Here is a 15,063-nt window from a genome sequence, read left to right as displayed (position 1 = left end):
GAGGGTTTGTGTCATTGGCCCTCATTTACTGTCGACAATTTTTTAGTGAGTATGTGTAACATCGTTGGTCTAGCGGTCAGGGTCTCTGATTGTCATGTGTCTGTATCAGTTTCGAGGCATGCCTGCATCTATTTTTACTTTAACTCTGTCTTTTATCCATTTTTACTTTGCCCATAAGAACTAGGAAATATGCAGATTAAATATTAGCTGTATCATCTTGCCACTGATTCTTGTTTTCTCATTATTGCCCAAAAAATGTATGGAATATGGAGGAAACTTACAATTTTTTTTTTTTTTTTTTGCTAGTTGCTTTACGTCGCACCGACTCAGATAGGTCTTATGGCGACGATGGGAAAAGAAATGGCTAGGAGTGGGAAGGAATCGGCCGTGGCCTTACTTAAGGTACAGCCCCAGCATTTGCCTGGTGTGAAAATGGGAAACCACGGAAAACCATCTTCAGGGCTGCCGATAGTGAGGTTCGAACCTACTATCTCCCGAATACTGGACACTTGTACTGGACACTGGCCGCAATTAAGTGACTGCAGCTATCGAGCTCGGTAACTTACAAATTAACCTACAACAATAGTAAATGTGTTTGATATGACATATCTTTTATTTAATCTATCCATTTTATTAGTCTGCATGAACAAAAAAAAAAAAAAAAAAAGAAGGAAAAATAAGGGAAAAGTATAAATTGAAGTACAGGCATGTTTGGACTCGAGACGCTTGTGAGAAAGTCAGGAATGCTGACCGCTAGACCATTGCCACAGGCACTCATGTGTAAATTATCAACAGCTATGATGGCTGTTAAATTTTAAGGACCATTTTCTCATAAAAAAATGACCAATAGTACACACCTTCAGATAAATATCTCTTTCTTTTTCTTTTTGATGTAAATCAACTACCCAAGTTTGAACAAAATCAATGACCCATTGTAAGAAAAGATAAAGGAAGATGAAAGAGAAGAGCTATTTAGCCTTAACTTTTTCCGGTCTAACTGCGAGCATAGCTCGCAGCGGCCGAAATTACGTTCAGGACACGCTGCGGGTATAGCCCGTAGTAAGGTTTGACAATTCGCTAAAAATCGAGAACGAGCTATGCACGCATTCTGGTGGTTACATCGTGTTTCCTAATGTATTAGTTACGAGAGCATTTAAGCAGATGGCAGTATTATATGTCTAAGTCAGAGAATTTACGATATATTTGAACAGCATGCATCAGTAGATGTTGTCACTCAGTGAGCTCTAAGAAATAGCTTCTGGCGGCAAACATGTGCTTGACGAAAGTGATATTTTCGATATTTTATGATATATTATTTTATGCGCAAATGAACATATTATTCACATATGAATTCGAAACAACTTCTTGCATTTCATTGTGATTGGAGTTCGTTTAACGGCCTAGCTCATGTTCCCGCGTATTTCATATTTGCGTGAATACGTAAGATTGTCTAGATATTCGTAAAGTTGTCTGTTTAGAAGACTGTATTTTCTCTTTCTCAGAAGTCTTTTGTGGTAAATGGACCAATATTTTTACATTTGAGTAACTTTTAACAAAATTTATCAATTAAAATAAAATTTCGTAAGAGCACCCATTTTCATTATTGTAATTATTCCTATAATTATTATTATTGAAAAATTATTATTTTTATATCGTATTTATTATCGTTGTTGTTTTGTAATTGCAATGCACATTTTATATTAGCGAAATAGGGTAAATATTACTGTATTTCAGAAAAATGTACTTGCTTCGCTATCCGTCAAACCTTTCCTCCATCCACAAAACATGGTATAATATATAAACAATTTTAAAATCTCAAGTGATAGTTGACATGATACAAAGAGCGCTTTTGAAAATTAGATGCTCAAACAAGCACAAAGAAAAAAGAATCATGTCAATATCTCCTACAGCTACAGAGATATAATATTTTAAAAATCCTTAAAAATGCCCAATCCAGAACGTTTGTTAGGGATATTAAGGCCCAGACTGGAATGGGTTAAGAATAGATAGCAATACACCCATAATTTCCCAGTAAAGGATATACAAATAAAGTTATGGAACCAGACAATTCTGTAATAATACATAATGTAATGGTTATAGCATCTGTCATGCCAATTTGCGATGGGCTGATGATGTCACTGTTTTGGCCCACCCGCTTACTCTTCGACCGCACCAATCCAGATTGTTCTGGAATGACTGGCACAGATATATAAGACAGCAGTTGTTTTTGCTATTTGCTTTACATTGCACTGACGCAGATAGGTCTTATGGTGACGATAAGGCAGAAGTGATTTGCCGAAGAAGGAGTTGGTGCAGTTCAATCATGAGCTCAGTCAGTGAGTGACTTGTCAGTGCTGTGAAGTGTGTGAACTGCCATGACTGCCGGACCAGCTTGCTACAACGTGGACTGACAGCGAAGGAGAGTCCGTGCACCTGTGCAGCGTGGGACCTTTGTGTGAATGTAAAACTGTGTAGGGGCACGCGAACTGTGTAGTGTGCAGCCACTTTTGAAATACAGTGTACACTGCCCTAGGGTGCAAGTGTGTGTGATGTGTCCCTTTGTGACATAACTGTTTAGCTTGTAAGAATAATCTGTAGTGTTAGAACAAGTGAGAAACTAAGAAAGAGAGAGAGCATGAACTGTGTAAGTGTATGTTATGAGCGAAAGTTATGTGCTCAGTAGTCTTGTGTAGTGTAGTTTATCTTACTATCCTGCCAACTCGTCACTGAATTGGTGGCTCTGTTTCTAGAGAACAGAACTCAGAGAATTAGAGTACGTGAAGCTTTATCTGTCCCTGTAATAATTAAGAGGGGAATTACTCAAGGCAGTATTATTGGACCTTTATGTTTTCTTATATGTATCAATGATATGTGTAAAGAAGTGGAATCAGAGATAAGGCTTTTTGCAGGTGATGTTATTCTGTACAGAGTAATAAATAAGTTACAAGATTGTGAGCAACTGCAAAATGACATTGATAATGTTGTGAGATGGACAGTAGGCAATGGTATGCTGATAAACGGGGATAAAAGTCAGGTTGTGAGTTTCACAAATACGAAAAGCCCTCTCAGTTTTAATTACTGCGTTGATGGGGTGAAAGTTCCTTTTGGGGATCAATGTAAATACCTAGGTATTAATATAAGGAAAGATCTCCATTGGGGTAATCACATAAATATGATTGTAAATAAAGGGTACAGATCTCTGCACATGGTTATGAGGGTATTTAGGGGTTGTAGTAAGGATGCAAAGGAGAGAGCATATCTGTCTCTGGTGAAACCCCAACTAGAGTATGGTTCCAGTGTATGGGACCCTCACCAGGATTACTTGATTCAGGAATTGGAAAAAATCCAAGGAAATCCGACTGACCGACCGACCGATCTTACTGTATCAATAGACGTGACCTTGGGCTGTATTCTTTCTCCAACGTTTTTCCTACTTGTGTTGGATAGTGTGCTCAGGAGAGTGTATCGAGGTCGGAAAAGGGGGATCCAGTGGGGCTTGCAAGATAGGTTAGAAGATCTTGTTTTTGCAGATGACATCTGCCTACTGGCTCAAAGGTTCAGAGATATGGAAGAGAAGATTAAGCGGTTGAAGGAGGCGGCAGAGGATGCTGTACTTAAAATAAATATTAATAAGACCGAGGAGATGAGGGTCTATTCCAAGATTGATGATAAATTGTCTATAGATGATAAAGAGGTAGAACAAGTAGACTCCTTCATATAGCTTGGGAGTATGGTTACTACGACTGGAGGAGCAGAAGAAGACATTAAGAGTCGTATCAGGAAAGCGACTCTTTACAGCGATGAAACGTGGAAAGTTACCCAGAAGACGACTAAACAACTGCAAGTCTTTGTGAATTGCTGTCTAAGACGTATCATCAACAGAAGATGGCCGGATGTTATTTCAAATGAAGATCTATGGGAAGAAACTAACCAGCAGCCAATTTAAATGCAGGTAAGGGAGAGAAAATGGTGTTGGATAGGACATACTTTAAGGAAGCCCGCTGGAGCCTTTGAAAAGACAGCGCTCGACTAGAGCCCGCAAGGCGCTAGAAAGCGCGGACATCCGAAGAAGCCCTGGAAAAAGACGATCAAAGAGGAATGTCTAACAGTGGGAAAAACTTGGAATGAAGTGAAGAGGTTAGCCAACAATAGGAACAGATGGAAGTGTTTCACGGAAGTCCTATGCTCCAGGAGGATCAACAGGAAATAAGTCAAAGTAAGTCAACTTTCTCATCACTTTCACTGTCTTCTTCCTCCATATCTGAATCTTCTGGGTGAATTTCAACTTCACCATCACTTTTTGTATCTTCTTCATCATAAAATTCTCTTCCATATCTTTGTTCTTCTCTTCAAACAGAAGTTTTTGGATTTATTCAATATATTGTGAGTCGAGAGGATTTCCATGATCACGTATACCTCACCTAAAATATGAAAATACCTACAAAATAACTCATTCAGGCATGATGTATCAATTTGATATTTGTATATAAAAGAATGCTCAAACCACTCCAAAAGAAAATAGACACATTCTAAAGCATTGTTTTATTACTCACTGTATCACATAGATAACCAAATAAATTAATAGTTGCAATTTATGAGAACGGGTGCAGTGTATCAAATTGATCAGTCAGTAGATATCTTGACAACAGAGCAGTCAATCACATTCTGCATCCCATGACAATGGAAAGGGGTGAGAAACATGAAGCCTTTAGTGAAAAGGAACTGTTGCTCCCAATTACTGACAAACAATCGACAGAAAATTTTGACCTGTATTAATCTGATCAGCTGCACCTGGCAAAAGGTTAATAGAGGATGGTTTCCCAGTTGTACTTCCTCTTAAAACAGTCATCACCACCAACTCTTGTTCTTGTATGACCCCAATGGTACTAGGTTTGTGAGGCCTATGGAATCTTTTATTTCCATGCCCTTCGTAGTCCTTCCCATTCTTTTGCTGATCCTTTCCTCTGAAGTGTCGGACTTCATCCATTTTCCTTCCAACTATAATTAATAGGCGATGATTGTCCCGTGATACTTCCTCTTAAAATAATCATCACCACCTTCACCTGGCCAGGAATCAAACCTGGAGCCCTCTGAAATGAATGCTATGATGTTGATCATTCAGCCAAGGTGCTGGTTGTTTGCATGTTTGCATGAATATGAATGTTCATACTCTGCAGTAGAGTGGGTGGCCTACCTGGTCCACTTCAGGAGCTTTAGTTGTGTGGCATGAAACGGCTGCCCATAACATCATAAGGTTGAGAAGTTGCAGAATATTGAAGGGGCTACAGATGAACGTAGAACTCAATTAGCTACATTACCCAGGGGAACATAATGAGTGAGTGAGAGAGAGAGAGAGAGAGAGAGACAGAGTGCGTGTAACAGAGAAGGGCTATCATTTGTCAGGATGAAACAAGCGATGATATTCATATACATTGTGATTTACCATTTACTTTCCTTTCCATATGAATGTGCCTGCCAGGTGTGGCAACCCAACATACTGCAGATGCAAAGTACAGTAGAACCTCGATAATTCAAAATCGGTTAATTTAAAATCCCATCTAATTCGAAGAAACTCTCGTTCCCGGAAACATGAGATATGGTTTTGCATGTTACTTAAATTGTTTAATTCAAAATATGGATAATTTGTAATTCGAAGTACAATGTTGGCCCCATCACCGAAATTCAGACTTTTAATTCAAAACTGCCTTTACATTTTAAAACAATAGTATGTTACAGAGTAATTTAAATTCAAAATGTATTTGCGTCATGATAGAACACGTCTTCCAGAAGGTGCAGGGGTAGCTTTCTGCACTTTCACACACTTCGGTGTGTCAACAGTGTGCTTCATAATTGCTAAGTTCAAGTGAAATTGGAATTCTTTTGTATTCAACATTTTTAAGGAACGCTGTAATATCATGCAGCAGGCAGTGTGCGGAGAAACAGAATCTGCGAACACTGGCGATGCCGACAGTTGACGAAAAAGCGTGGCTCATATAATCAATTCGTAGGCACCGAACAATAATGTCATTGCTGATGAAATTGCCTTGCTTTCTTTTAATGCCAAGCCCAAATGGACTTATGGTTTTAAAGGAGAAAGTGCCAGCTGGAAAATTGTACAAGGGTGGGGGTCATTGTAATGTGTTGTAATGCACATGGAAGCGAGAGAATTCCTCCCATCGTCATAGTACAGTTCAATAAGCCACTAGGTTTTAAGGGCGTCGGGCACTTTCCGAGCAAGTACAAGGCATCTAAAAATGCAAACAGTAGAGTAATCCAAAAAATAATGCATTTGCACAGGGGAACCAGCATAATTTATCCTCGTCTTTGAATCATGTGATTTTTTTTCTTTTGTTGCGTGAGGTTATGTTTGTCAGTGATTTATCCAAGTGCATTCTTTGAACATTGTAAATGCACCTTATTGGATACATTTCGGAAATAGTTTTTCCATGGCATTTGAAAGGTTTAAACTGTGAATCAAGGTGATTGCATGTATTAATGGGTCTTAGAATATTTTGTGGCGTGGCAAGTGTTTACATTTCTGAAGTACGAGAGAAGTGCCATGGCGGGAAATTGTACAAGGATAGAGTGACTGTATTGTGTTGTCATGCAGAAGGAAGTGAGAGACTTTCTCCCCTCATCATAGGAAAGTTCGATTAGCCACGATGTTTTAAGGGCATCGGATACTTTCTGGGCAAGTACAGGACACCTAAACGTTGCCTACGCTATAATAGAAGGCCTGGACAAGCCGACCCATTTCTGCGCGAACAAAGTAGTTCAGGCAATGGCTGCTTGTATCGCGTTTATGTTCTGTTGTTCTAATGTTCTGTCTATATCCTTATATTGAAGATTCACACAATAACGCGAAATAATACATTTTATTATCATTATGCCTGGTGTGAATCAGATATAAATATAGAAAACAACTTAGAACACACTACACTTCATATATTTCTTCAATTTGGCACTTGATTATCACACAAGAATAAAGAATAGGGAAATAGGCCTAAATAGAAGTACTCACACAATTTTTCCCTATTTCTATAATTTAAACACTTTTCTGCTCAGAGGCTTGCTGTTGAATTTGTTTAATAAATCACAGTCTTCAGTCACTTTCTTTGCATTAGTGTCAAGAACAGGCCTGAAAAATTTTGTAAGTATAACGTATGTGATGTGTGCTTGATCACAGTTGCGGCACTGAAACGTCTCTTTAAACTTTGGAGCGGTAAGGAATTTCAGCTTTCAGACAAGGTTACATTTTCCGAGATATCCTAACGACCGCGTTGTAAATATTAATAGATTTTTAAGAAGACGAATTTGCGCTGGCACTTTGTCGGGGAGCAGAATTCCGCTCACTGTACTTACACTGTAATCTGATTCGACTAAGTGCAAGCTACATATTCTGGAGTTATCATTAGGAACCCAAAGAGACCCTTTTCTGCTGCCCTGTCGAGAAATAGCAAGCCTCCATTTGTCCCCTAAACTCGGATCTTTAGGAAAAAGATGAAAATTTATATTTGTGTATATTTCTTCGCTGTGTCAGATGTGCAGTTAGGCACGCAACAATAAACCACCTTAACCTACAGAATAGAAAGAGAAACTTGACGGTAATTGGACCCAGGGGCTCTGAAATTTGGATCGTGGGTTGGCGATCACGGGGCCCTTAGCTGAGTCCTTGCATTTCTTCCACTTACTTGTACCAGGCTCCTCACTTTCATCTATCCTATTCGACCTTCCTTAGTCAACTCTGGTTCTTTGCCGACCCCGACGCTATTAAGTTTCCGAGGGCTAGGGAGTCTTTCATTTTCACGCCCTTTGTGGCCCTTGTCTTCCTCTGGCCGATACTTCATTTTTGAAGTGTCTGGTCCCTTCCAGTTTCTCTTTCTGATTAGTGTTATATAGAGGATAGTTGCCTAGTTGGACTTCCTCTTAAAACAATAATCACCACCACCACCTTCATGGTAATTTGGAAGCACATAACTAAACAAATGTTATGTGCATCTCAGCAACCATCCATATATTGCAAATCATGAGACCAAATAAATTAAAAAACGACAAAACTCTTTATATTTCATGTTAGGTAAGGCCTTTCCTTATAAAACAAAGTTTAATATGTTATTTCTTCTCATAAAACATGTTGCAGTAACACACGTAATCATAAAATTCACGCCAAACAACAGAACATAAACGCGAACCTAGCAGTGGGAAAGAGAAAAACGATTACCCCGCTTTTAATCCAAGAAATTGTCTCTCTGTCCAGGCCTTCTAGTATCTAGTAGGCTTTGATCTAAAATGCATACAGTACAGTAATTCAATGAATAAAGCACTTGCACATGGGAGCCTGCATAGATTTCTCCTCGTCTTTGAATTGTGCTTCTTTTTTTTTTCTTTCTTTCTTTCTTTCTTTCTTTCTTTCTTTCTTTCTTTCTTTCTTTCTTTCCTTGCGAGAGGTTTTGTCAGTGAGTTATCCAAGTGCATTATTTGAATACTCTAAATGCACCTTCTTGGATGCATTTTGGAATAGTTTTTTTTCTTTCTTTCATGGCATTTGAAAGGTTTAAACTGTGAATCCAGGTTAACTGCATGCAGTAACGGGCCTTAGAATATTTTGTAATGCAGCAAGGGTTGGCACTTCTGAATTACGAATTGGCGGTTAATTCAAAATCACGTAATTCGAAGTCCGAATTTTTAGTCCCAACAACTTTGAATTAACGAGGTTTTACTGAATTTATTTACAAATATCAATTTCAAACCACACCTAGAGGTGGGCATTAAGATGTGATTCAGAATTTGACAACTCTTCTTTAGTACTATGCTGACTATCTCGTCTCGTACAGAAGTTGGAATGTGATATTTTTTTCAAAATTCCTTTAAAAAAAAAAAGGTATAGCACCTCATACTCCTATCAGTAGACCTATTACATCAATGCATTGGACCTTATATTTGTCTTTGAAATAATTAACAGTAGTTTCATAGAGAGCTTTTTTTTTTTAACCACCTACTCAGCTTGTTGAAGACCAACCTCAAATTGGAGAGAAGGGTCAATAATTATGCCATGCCTAGAGGTGTTAGAATATGCAATAATATCAACTCTTCTAGTAGACCCGTCTGAGGAAATGCATGGGATTTCTTTGTGTACTTGCCACCTTTTCTGTAGCAAAGCATTAGAATCTTAGACCTTATCATGTGATAGCGGAATTATGTAGCACCTCGTACAATTGTAATCAGTTACTAATGTTATATTCTATTTCATACTTACTCCCATTATCTAATGTGTCATGGGCTGAGGTCATGTTAAATAGGAATGCAGTAGGTACTCACCAGTTCATGAAGCTCAGGTATTGTTTTCTGATTTACAAAATACTGTGTCTCAAATTTGTTTTGCTTGTCCAGTTTGTATAATGGGTGATACCACTCATATAGAGAATGGTAGAGACCAAACTTTAAGTCAGTCTTGTTACGAACAGCAGCAGCTAGGTCTCCTGGATGAAAAGATACAGATTAACTCAGTAGCAATTGAAATATCAGCACTATCTCTAATATGAAATATAATTCACAGTTAAGGTTGTTTCAAAGAAAGAACTATTACCTAAAAGATCTCGATTTGGTCCAAGGTCCTTAGAATTCCAGCCGAAGGAAAATTTAGATGGCCATAATGTGTAGCCTTCATGGTGTTTACTAGTTAAAACAACATACCTAAAAGTTTAAATGAAATACATTGAAATACCAGTAACAATGAAGTTACAATTAAGTTTATGTTTCTTGTCCAGTTTGTATCAGGAGTTGAAGAGGCTGGCCAAGGACAGGCAAGATTGGAGGAAAAGAGCGACAACCATTGCAAATTGATCTTAGGATGGTTCATGATAGCAGTGGTAGTAACACTTTACCTGGCTCCAGATGCCTTAAATAGCTCTGCCCAGTCTTCAGGTTTATAAAACTCAGCAGTAAATTCACGTCCAAAATCCTGATAGGTAAAGTTTGGAGGGTAGTTTTTTTTCATGTAGTCTACATAGCTTGCTGAGTGTCCTGAAAAATGTTCAAGAAATTATTAGCAGATGTAAAAAAAAATCTGAAAAAGGAAGGGCAATATTTAAATTTCAGGCAGTGTTCAATAGAAAGGACTGCAATGATATTAAAAGGTATGAAACAAAACCATTGGTTATAACAATGAAGGAGTAAGCCACTCGTTACTCTATTCAGTAGTGCAGGCCACAAGAAAGTCTTCAGATTAAAGCAATAAGTTGAGTAATGTTTTAAAAACTGGCCACAAACTCTTGCACATTTTGGGACACCAGTGATGCAGGCATTCTCAGTTGGCTGAATACTCAAACAATCCATACCACACTGATCAACCATGTAAGTATCAGGGGAACTTACAATACTATTATAATTTTTTTCAGTGATAACATTATTAACACCAAATTATTCCTGACAGTCCATTTCTAGAATTGTTTTCCTTACAAATAAGATATTTTTCTTTAGAGTTTATTAATAATAATGGTAATAATAACATTAATTATTGTGGACTTTTATGACTGTTTATGTTTGAAATGTTCTGAACTGTTCTACCAGTTTCAGTTAATGCCATTGTGTTCTATGTGCATTGTGTAAAATACCATAATCAGCCAGTTACTGTATAGTATCTAGTCCGAGAAATATACTTGTTACCATTAGCGTACTCAGTGACTGAATATATTGTTAAAAAAAGTATTCAGCTTGAATTTTTCTTGTAGTGTTCCTTTTGCTTCCTCCTCCATGTTAATCTGGCAGATTATGGGCCCAGGTACATGGGTGTAAACACAAGATTTTTTTTTTTTTGCTAGGGGCTTTACGTCGCACCGACACAGATAGGTCTTATGGCGACGATGGGATAGGAAAGGCCTAGGAGTTGGAAGGAAGCGGCCATGGCCTTAATTAAGGTACTATTTGCCTGGTGTGAAAATGGGAAACCACAGAAAACCATCTTCAGGGCTGCCGATAGTGGGATTCGAACCTACTATCTCCCGGATGCAAGCTCACAGCCGCGCGCCTCTACGCGCACGGCCAACTCACCCGGTACAAGATATTTTATGAATCTCAGTAAATGTGGTCACATTGGTTAAAAAGCAATGGTGAACATGACAACAGAGTTGAAAATCAAGCATCTCAACAGAAGCAACTTTGACATGTAAAGCTTGCAAATGTAGGCTATATTGATTATGAACGATCAATGGGAATACATCAATCGAACATTAATGAAACAAGAACTTGGCTTCAGACCAAGGCAACACCGCTGATTTGAACACATGACAGAAATACGATCAGAAGGTGTATCACCAGGTGAATTGAAACTAGTCAAAAACTGAGACACTGCATGTGGAACATGGAATAAGTTGACAAATACATATGCGCTGAGAGGCCTGGCAAGCAAAACGATGCTCCCAAAGAGGTTAACTTTACACAAAATGAAGAAAAGCAGTGACATGGAGTTAGTGGTCTTTTAGAAAAGGCAATTTGTACTATATATGCAAGATCAAAAAATATATATATATATATATCTGTATCATGTCATCCAAGCTGTGCAAGGTTATACTGGAGCTGTTACAACTGGGACATGAAATGTGATTGATATTTTGCAATCTGTATGGAAGCAAAATGTAATTAGGAGTGCAACTTGTGGATCCTGCTGTCAGATTGAAATATGATGTACACCTTAAGGGGAAAATATCCAGGACTCATTTTCCAAATAATTTGAAGTATAAAACAGAAATATTGGAACTGATGTACACAGACGTATGTGGTCCAACAAGGACTAACTCTCTGGGAGGTGGAAAATACTACGTTAAGTCCATCGATAACCACTCAAAATGGTGCAAGATGAAATTCCTGAAGTCTAAAGCAGATCTCTACAGGGCAGCAGTGGAATACATCTCTCTTAAGAACTTTATTTTATTTAAAGTATCCACCTAATCAATACACATCACTTCACAAGTGAAAACACAAGCAATTTCAATGTCCATGCATAATATGGTACATGTTTCGTCTTTCTGGAAGACTTCTTCAGATGTAGAGTCTTCTTAAAAATAATAACTTAAAAGTAAAATCACATTGAATATCACTCTTGAATACATTGAATACTATTGAACACATCAGCTTGTCTTCTGAGGATTCTCTAAAAAATATCTGTGTGACATTTTGTTTTGGTTATATTCTACACAAAATTTCTTAAGAATATTTTAAAATGCACAAATAAAAGAACAACTAGAGGCCAATCATTCTCTGTAAAAACTTTGTTAAAAACAGTTAGCAGCTGATTGTAGCTTGATTAGAGTTTTAGTGTACTAAAACTGTGTGTTTCTTGAGCTATAGCTCAGGAGGTGGAAGAGAAAAGGAACCTCACTGAGAGTTGGTTTTGTCAAACTGTCTAAGCGTCGGAAGCTTTCAAACAGAAATCTGGTCAATAACAAAGTCCTATTTGTACTCCTTCCTTCTTTTCATAAACCTTCCTTTGAATATCTTATATTTGCTAATGACTACTCATATTCACAAAATGGAACAAAAAATGAATTTAGAAAGCAAACATTTTTATATACTTCTCAAAATGCTGTTACCATTGGGAGAGCCAATGACACAAGTGCTTTATAGTTGCTTTGCACTGCTAACAGCAGTTATGTTAACTAGTGTTATTTCTATTACTACTATTGAAAGAAGTAAAATCCATCTGCAGGATATTGCCCAAAAATTAAGAATTCTGCAACTATTAAACATTTCTTAAAATTCAATGAAAGCTAAGAAAATATATTTTAACTCCTTTCTTTCTTTGTTACATGAATATGTATTATAGCAGGGGGTTATCCAAAAATTTGTATAACATGACAAAATGTGTGATGGAAGCGACGTCACATTAGTCGTTACCGTGGGCCTCGTCGCCAAAGATGCTGCAGCTACAATTTATCAATATTTGAGTTTTATTTAAGTAAGGGTTATTCTGCCCGAAGGCAGGTTCGAACCTCCGCAGAGGTGTTCCTGAGCCGGAGTTTATGTGCGGTAGGGTGACCAGTTCCTTTCCACTCCTCCATTCCCTTACCCCCCCACCGACAGCGCGTGGCAACTCATCCAACTCCTGACCATGCCCAATGTTGCTTAACTTCGGAGATCTCACGGGATCCGGTGTTTCAACACGGCCGTTGGCGAGTTTTATTTAGAAAGACATATTTATGATCCTTTGCTTTTTGCAAAGAGAAAAGTTTCTTTCTTACTATTGTCTTCTTAGATTCATCAGTAGGCTGAAACTTTGTTGTTTTCCTCATATAAGGACAGCTATCCATACTGGTTTTTCTCTCTCTACACAGAAGATGACACTTACAGAAAAAGCCAAGACACTACAAGGCAAACTGTTTTTACTAATACTGTAAAGCAAAATCAGCTCTTTACTGGCTATGAAGGCCCTTGGAGGGATGGAAGGTAAAGGCTTCCACTATCCGTAACCTCGGCACTTGGTGAGGTAGAGTGGTTAGCTCTATGCCCGGCTGCCTTTGCTCCCTGGAATTAACCTGGTACTCAGGCTGAATGAACCTCTGGAAGTGGAAATCTTGTTTCTTAAATTTTTCGACTTCCTGATGGGGAATCAAACCCATGTTGTTCCGATGGAACCTTTACTGCCTCGGCTAGTTAGTACCGGTATCACGTGTTATGTGAATACAATTAGCACCAAACAGAATACTACAGGCATAAATATCTTTTAAATTATGAAGAAAATGGCAATTATATATTAATATTAAAATAGTTATCACAATTTATTAACAGGTCTGTAACAGTGCCAATCAGGGTTGTTTGGGTTTAATATGGACTTGGTGTGTTTATTTTAACGTGTTTTGACAGCTGTCAAATCCAAATGAAACCTTACATTTTAGAAAAGATTTAGAATAAATTTCTATCATTCCTGTAAGTGTATTCTATTTTAATCTTAGTTCCTTTTTTTTTTTTTATAAGCCATCACTCAAAAGTCATAGTTTTTAATTTGGTACTTAAAAACTACAATTCATTTCAAATTTGTTACCTCTCCAGTATGCCCAGAACCATTCTGAACCAAAACTCGGTACGGAAAACAATCCCCAGTGAATAAAGATTCCTATTTTTGCTTCATCATACCATGCTGGCAAAGGTCTAGAGTCAAGACTTTCCCATGTAGGCTCATACTGAGCCACAGAGATTCCTGTTAGGTAAAGGATCCCAACAATTGTCCAGATCTTGAGATTAGCCATTATGATCACTGGAATTTAGTTTCTGGAACAACAATTTATATGTTATTCAAGACAGTGCTTGTAATGATAAGATTAAGATGCCCCATTCAGAAGGTTATCAGCTAAGTAAATATCATGATAAACAATGAAAGAATTCTTAACTATGTTATACAAACAATAAACAGTATGGAAAGTCCACTCACTTACTAAAGAGCATTGGATATTTTTAATACATCATCTGATTAACAAACATCAGGAAGAAAAGAAAAATCTGCTATAATGAATTCAGTGAAAAAGTTCCTAAGTGTTTGTATTCAGCTGAATGTGATAAAACATGAACTTTCTACTTTAATGACTCATATAGTGAATTGTTTCCCTCTGAGGTCAAAGAAACTATTATACAGAATATAATTAGATGTGTAGATGTGAAATTTCAAGTTTATAGTTTTAATCACTCAATTTTACAAGAGACTAATTTAACCATAGTGAAGAAAACTTTTGCTTGTGCATGAAAGACTGTAGTTTGTATACATTACATTAAAAACTGATAGCCTCCAAAATTCTTTCAAAGTAGATTCCACCAACAACAAGTCAACCCCCATTTCCCTGGGTTCTACACAGTGCTTGTCTCAAGACATAGTTCCACCATTGCCATTCTCTCTTCATTACCACTCATACTCACTTGTTTTCAGCATTTCAACATACAGTCCTGCTTGACAGCTTAATTAAATTCTTTTAAGTTTGCTTATCCATCCACAAGGTAGAAACCAAGTTAAACACAGCATATGACAGCAGATTAATTAGTTAAGGAAAGGAAGTTCCAAATCTAGCATTTTATTAGTTT

The 15,063-nt window shown here is 37.6% G+C and overlaps 1 protein-coding gene across 1 annotated transcript in view; it reads right to left on the bottom strand.

The window, feature by feature from the left end:
• The window catches only part of LOC136871618 (alpha-L-fucosidase), a 36,479-nt gene extending 21,629 nt beyond the window's left edge, over nucleotides 1–14,850 (bottom strand). The window contains exons 1-5 of the mRNA XM_067145082.2: nucleotides 14,756–14,850; nucleotides 14,036–14,262; nucleotides 9,885–10,023; nucleotides 9,587–9,693; nucleotides 9,319–9,479 (exon numbers count right to left, since the gene is read on the bottom strand). Coding sequence (XP_067001183.2) covers nucleotides 9,319–9,479; nucleotides 9,587–9,693; nucleotides 9,885–10,023; nucleotides 14,036–14,240 — 612 coding nt within the window. The 5' untranslated portion in view covers nucleotides 14,241–14,262; nucleotides 14,756–14,850. The remainder of the gene's footprint in view (nucleotides 1–9,318; nucleotides 9,480–9,586; nucleotides 9,694–9,884; nucleotides 10,024–14,035; nucleotides 14,263–14,755) is intronic.
• Nucleotides 14,851–15,063: the final 213 nt, after the last annotated feature.

Source organism: Anabrus simplex, chromosome 4 (genome assembly GCF_040414725.1).
Source record: "Anabrus simplex isolate iqAnaSimp1 chromosome 4, ASM4041472v1, whole genome shotgun sequence".
NCBI lineage: Eukaryota > Metazoa > Arthropoda > Insecta > Orthoptera > Tettigoniidae > Anabrus > Anabrus simplex.
Note: the sequence above shows the minus strand (reverse complement) of the source record. Positions and strands in the feature narration are given on the sequence as shown.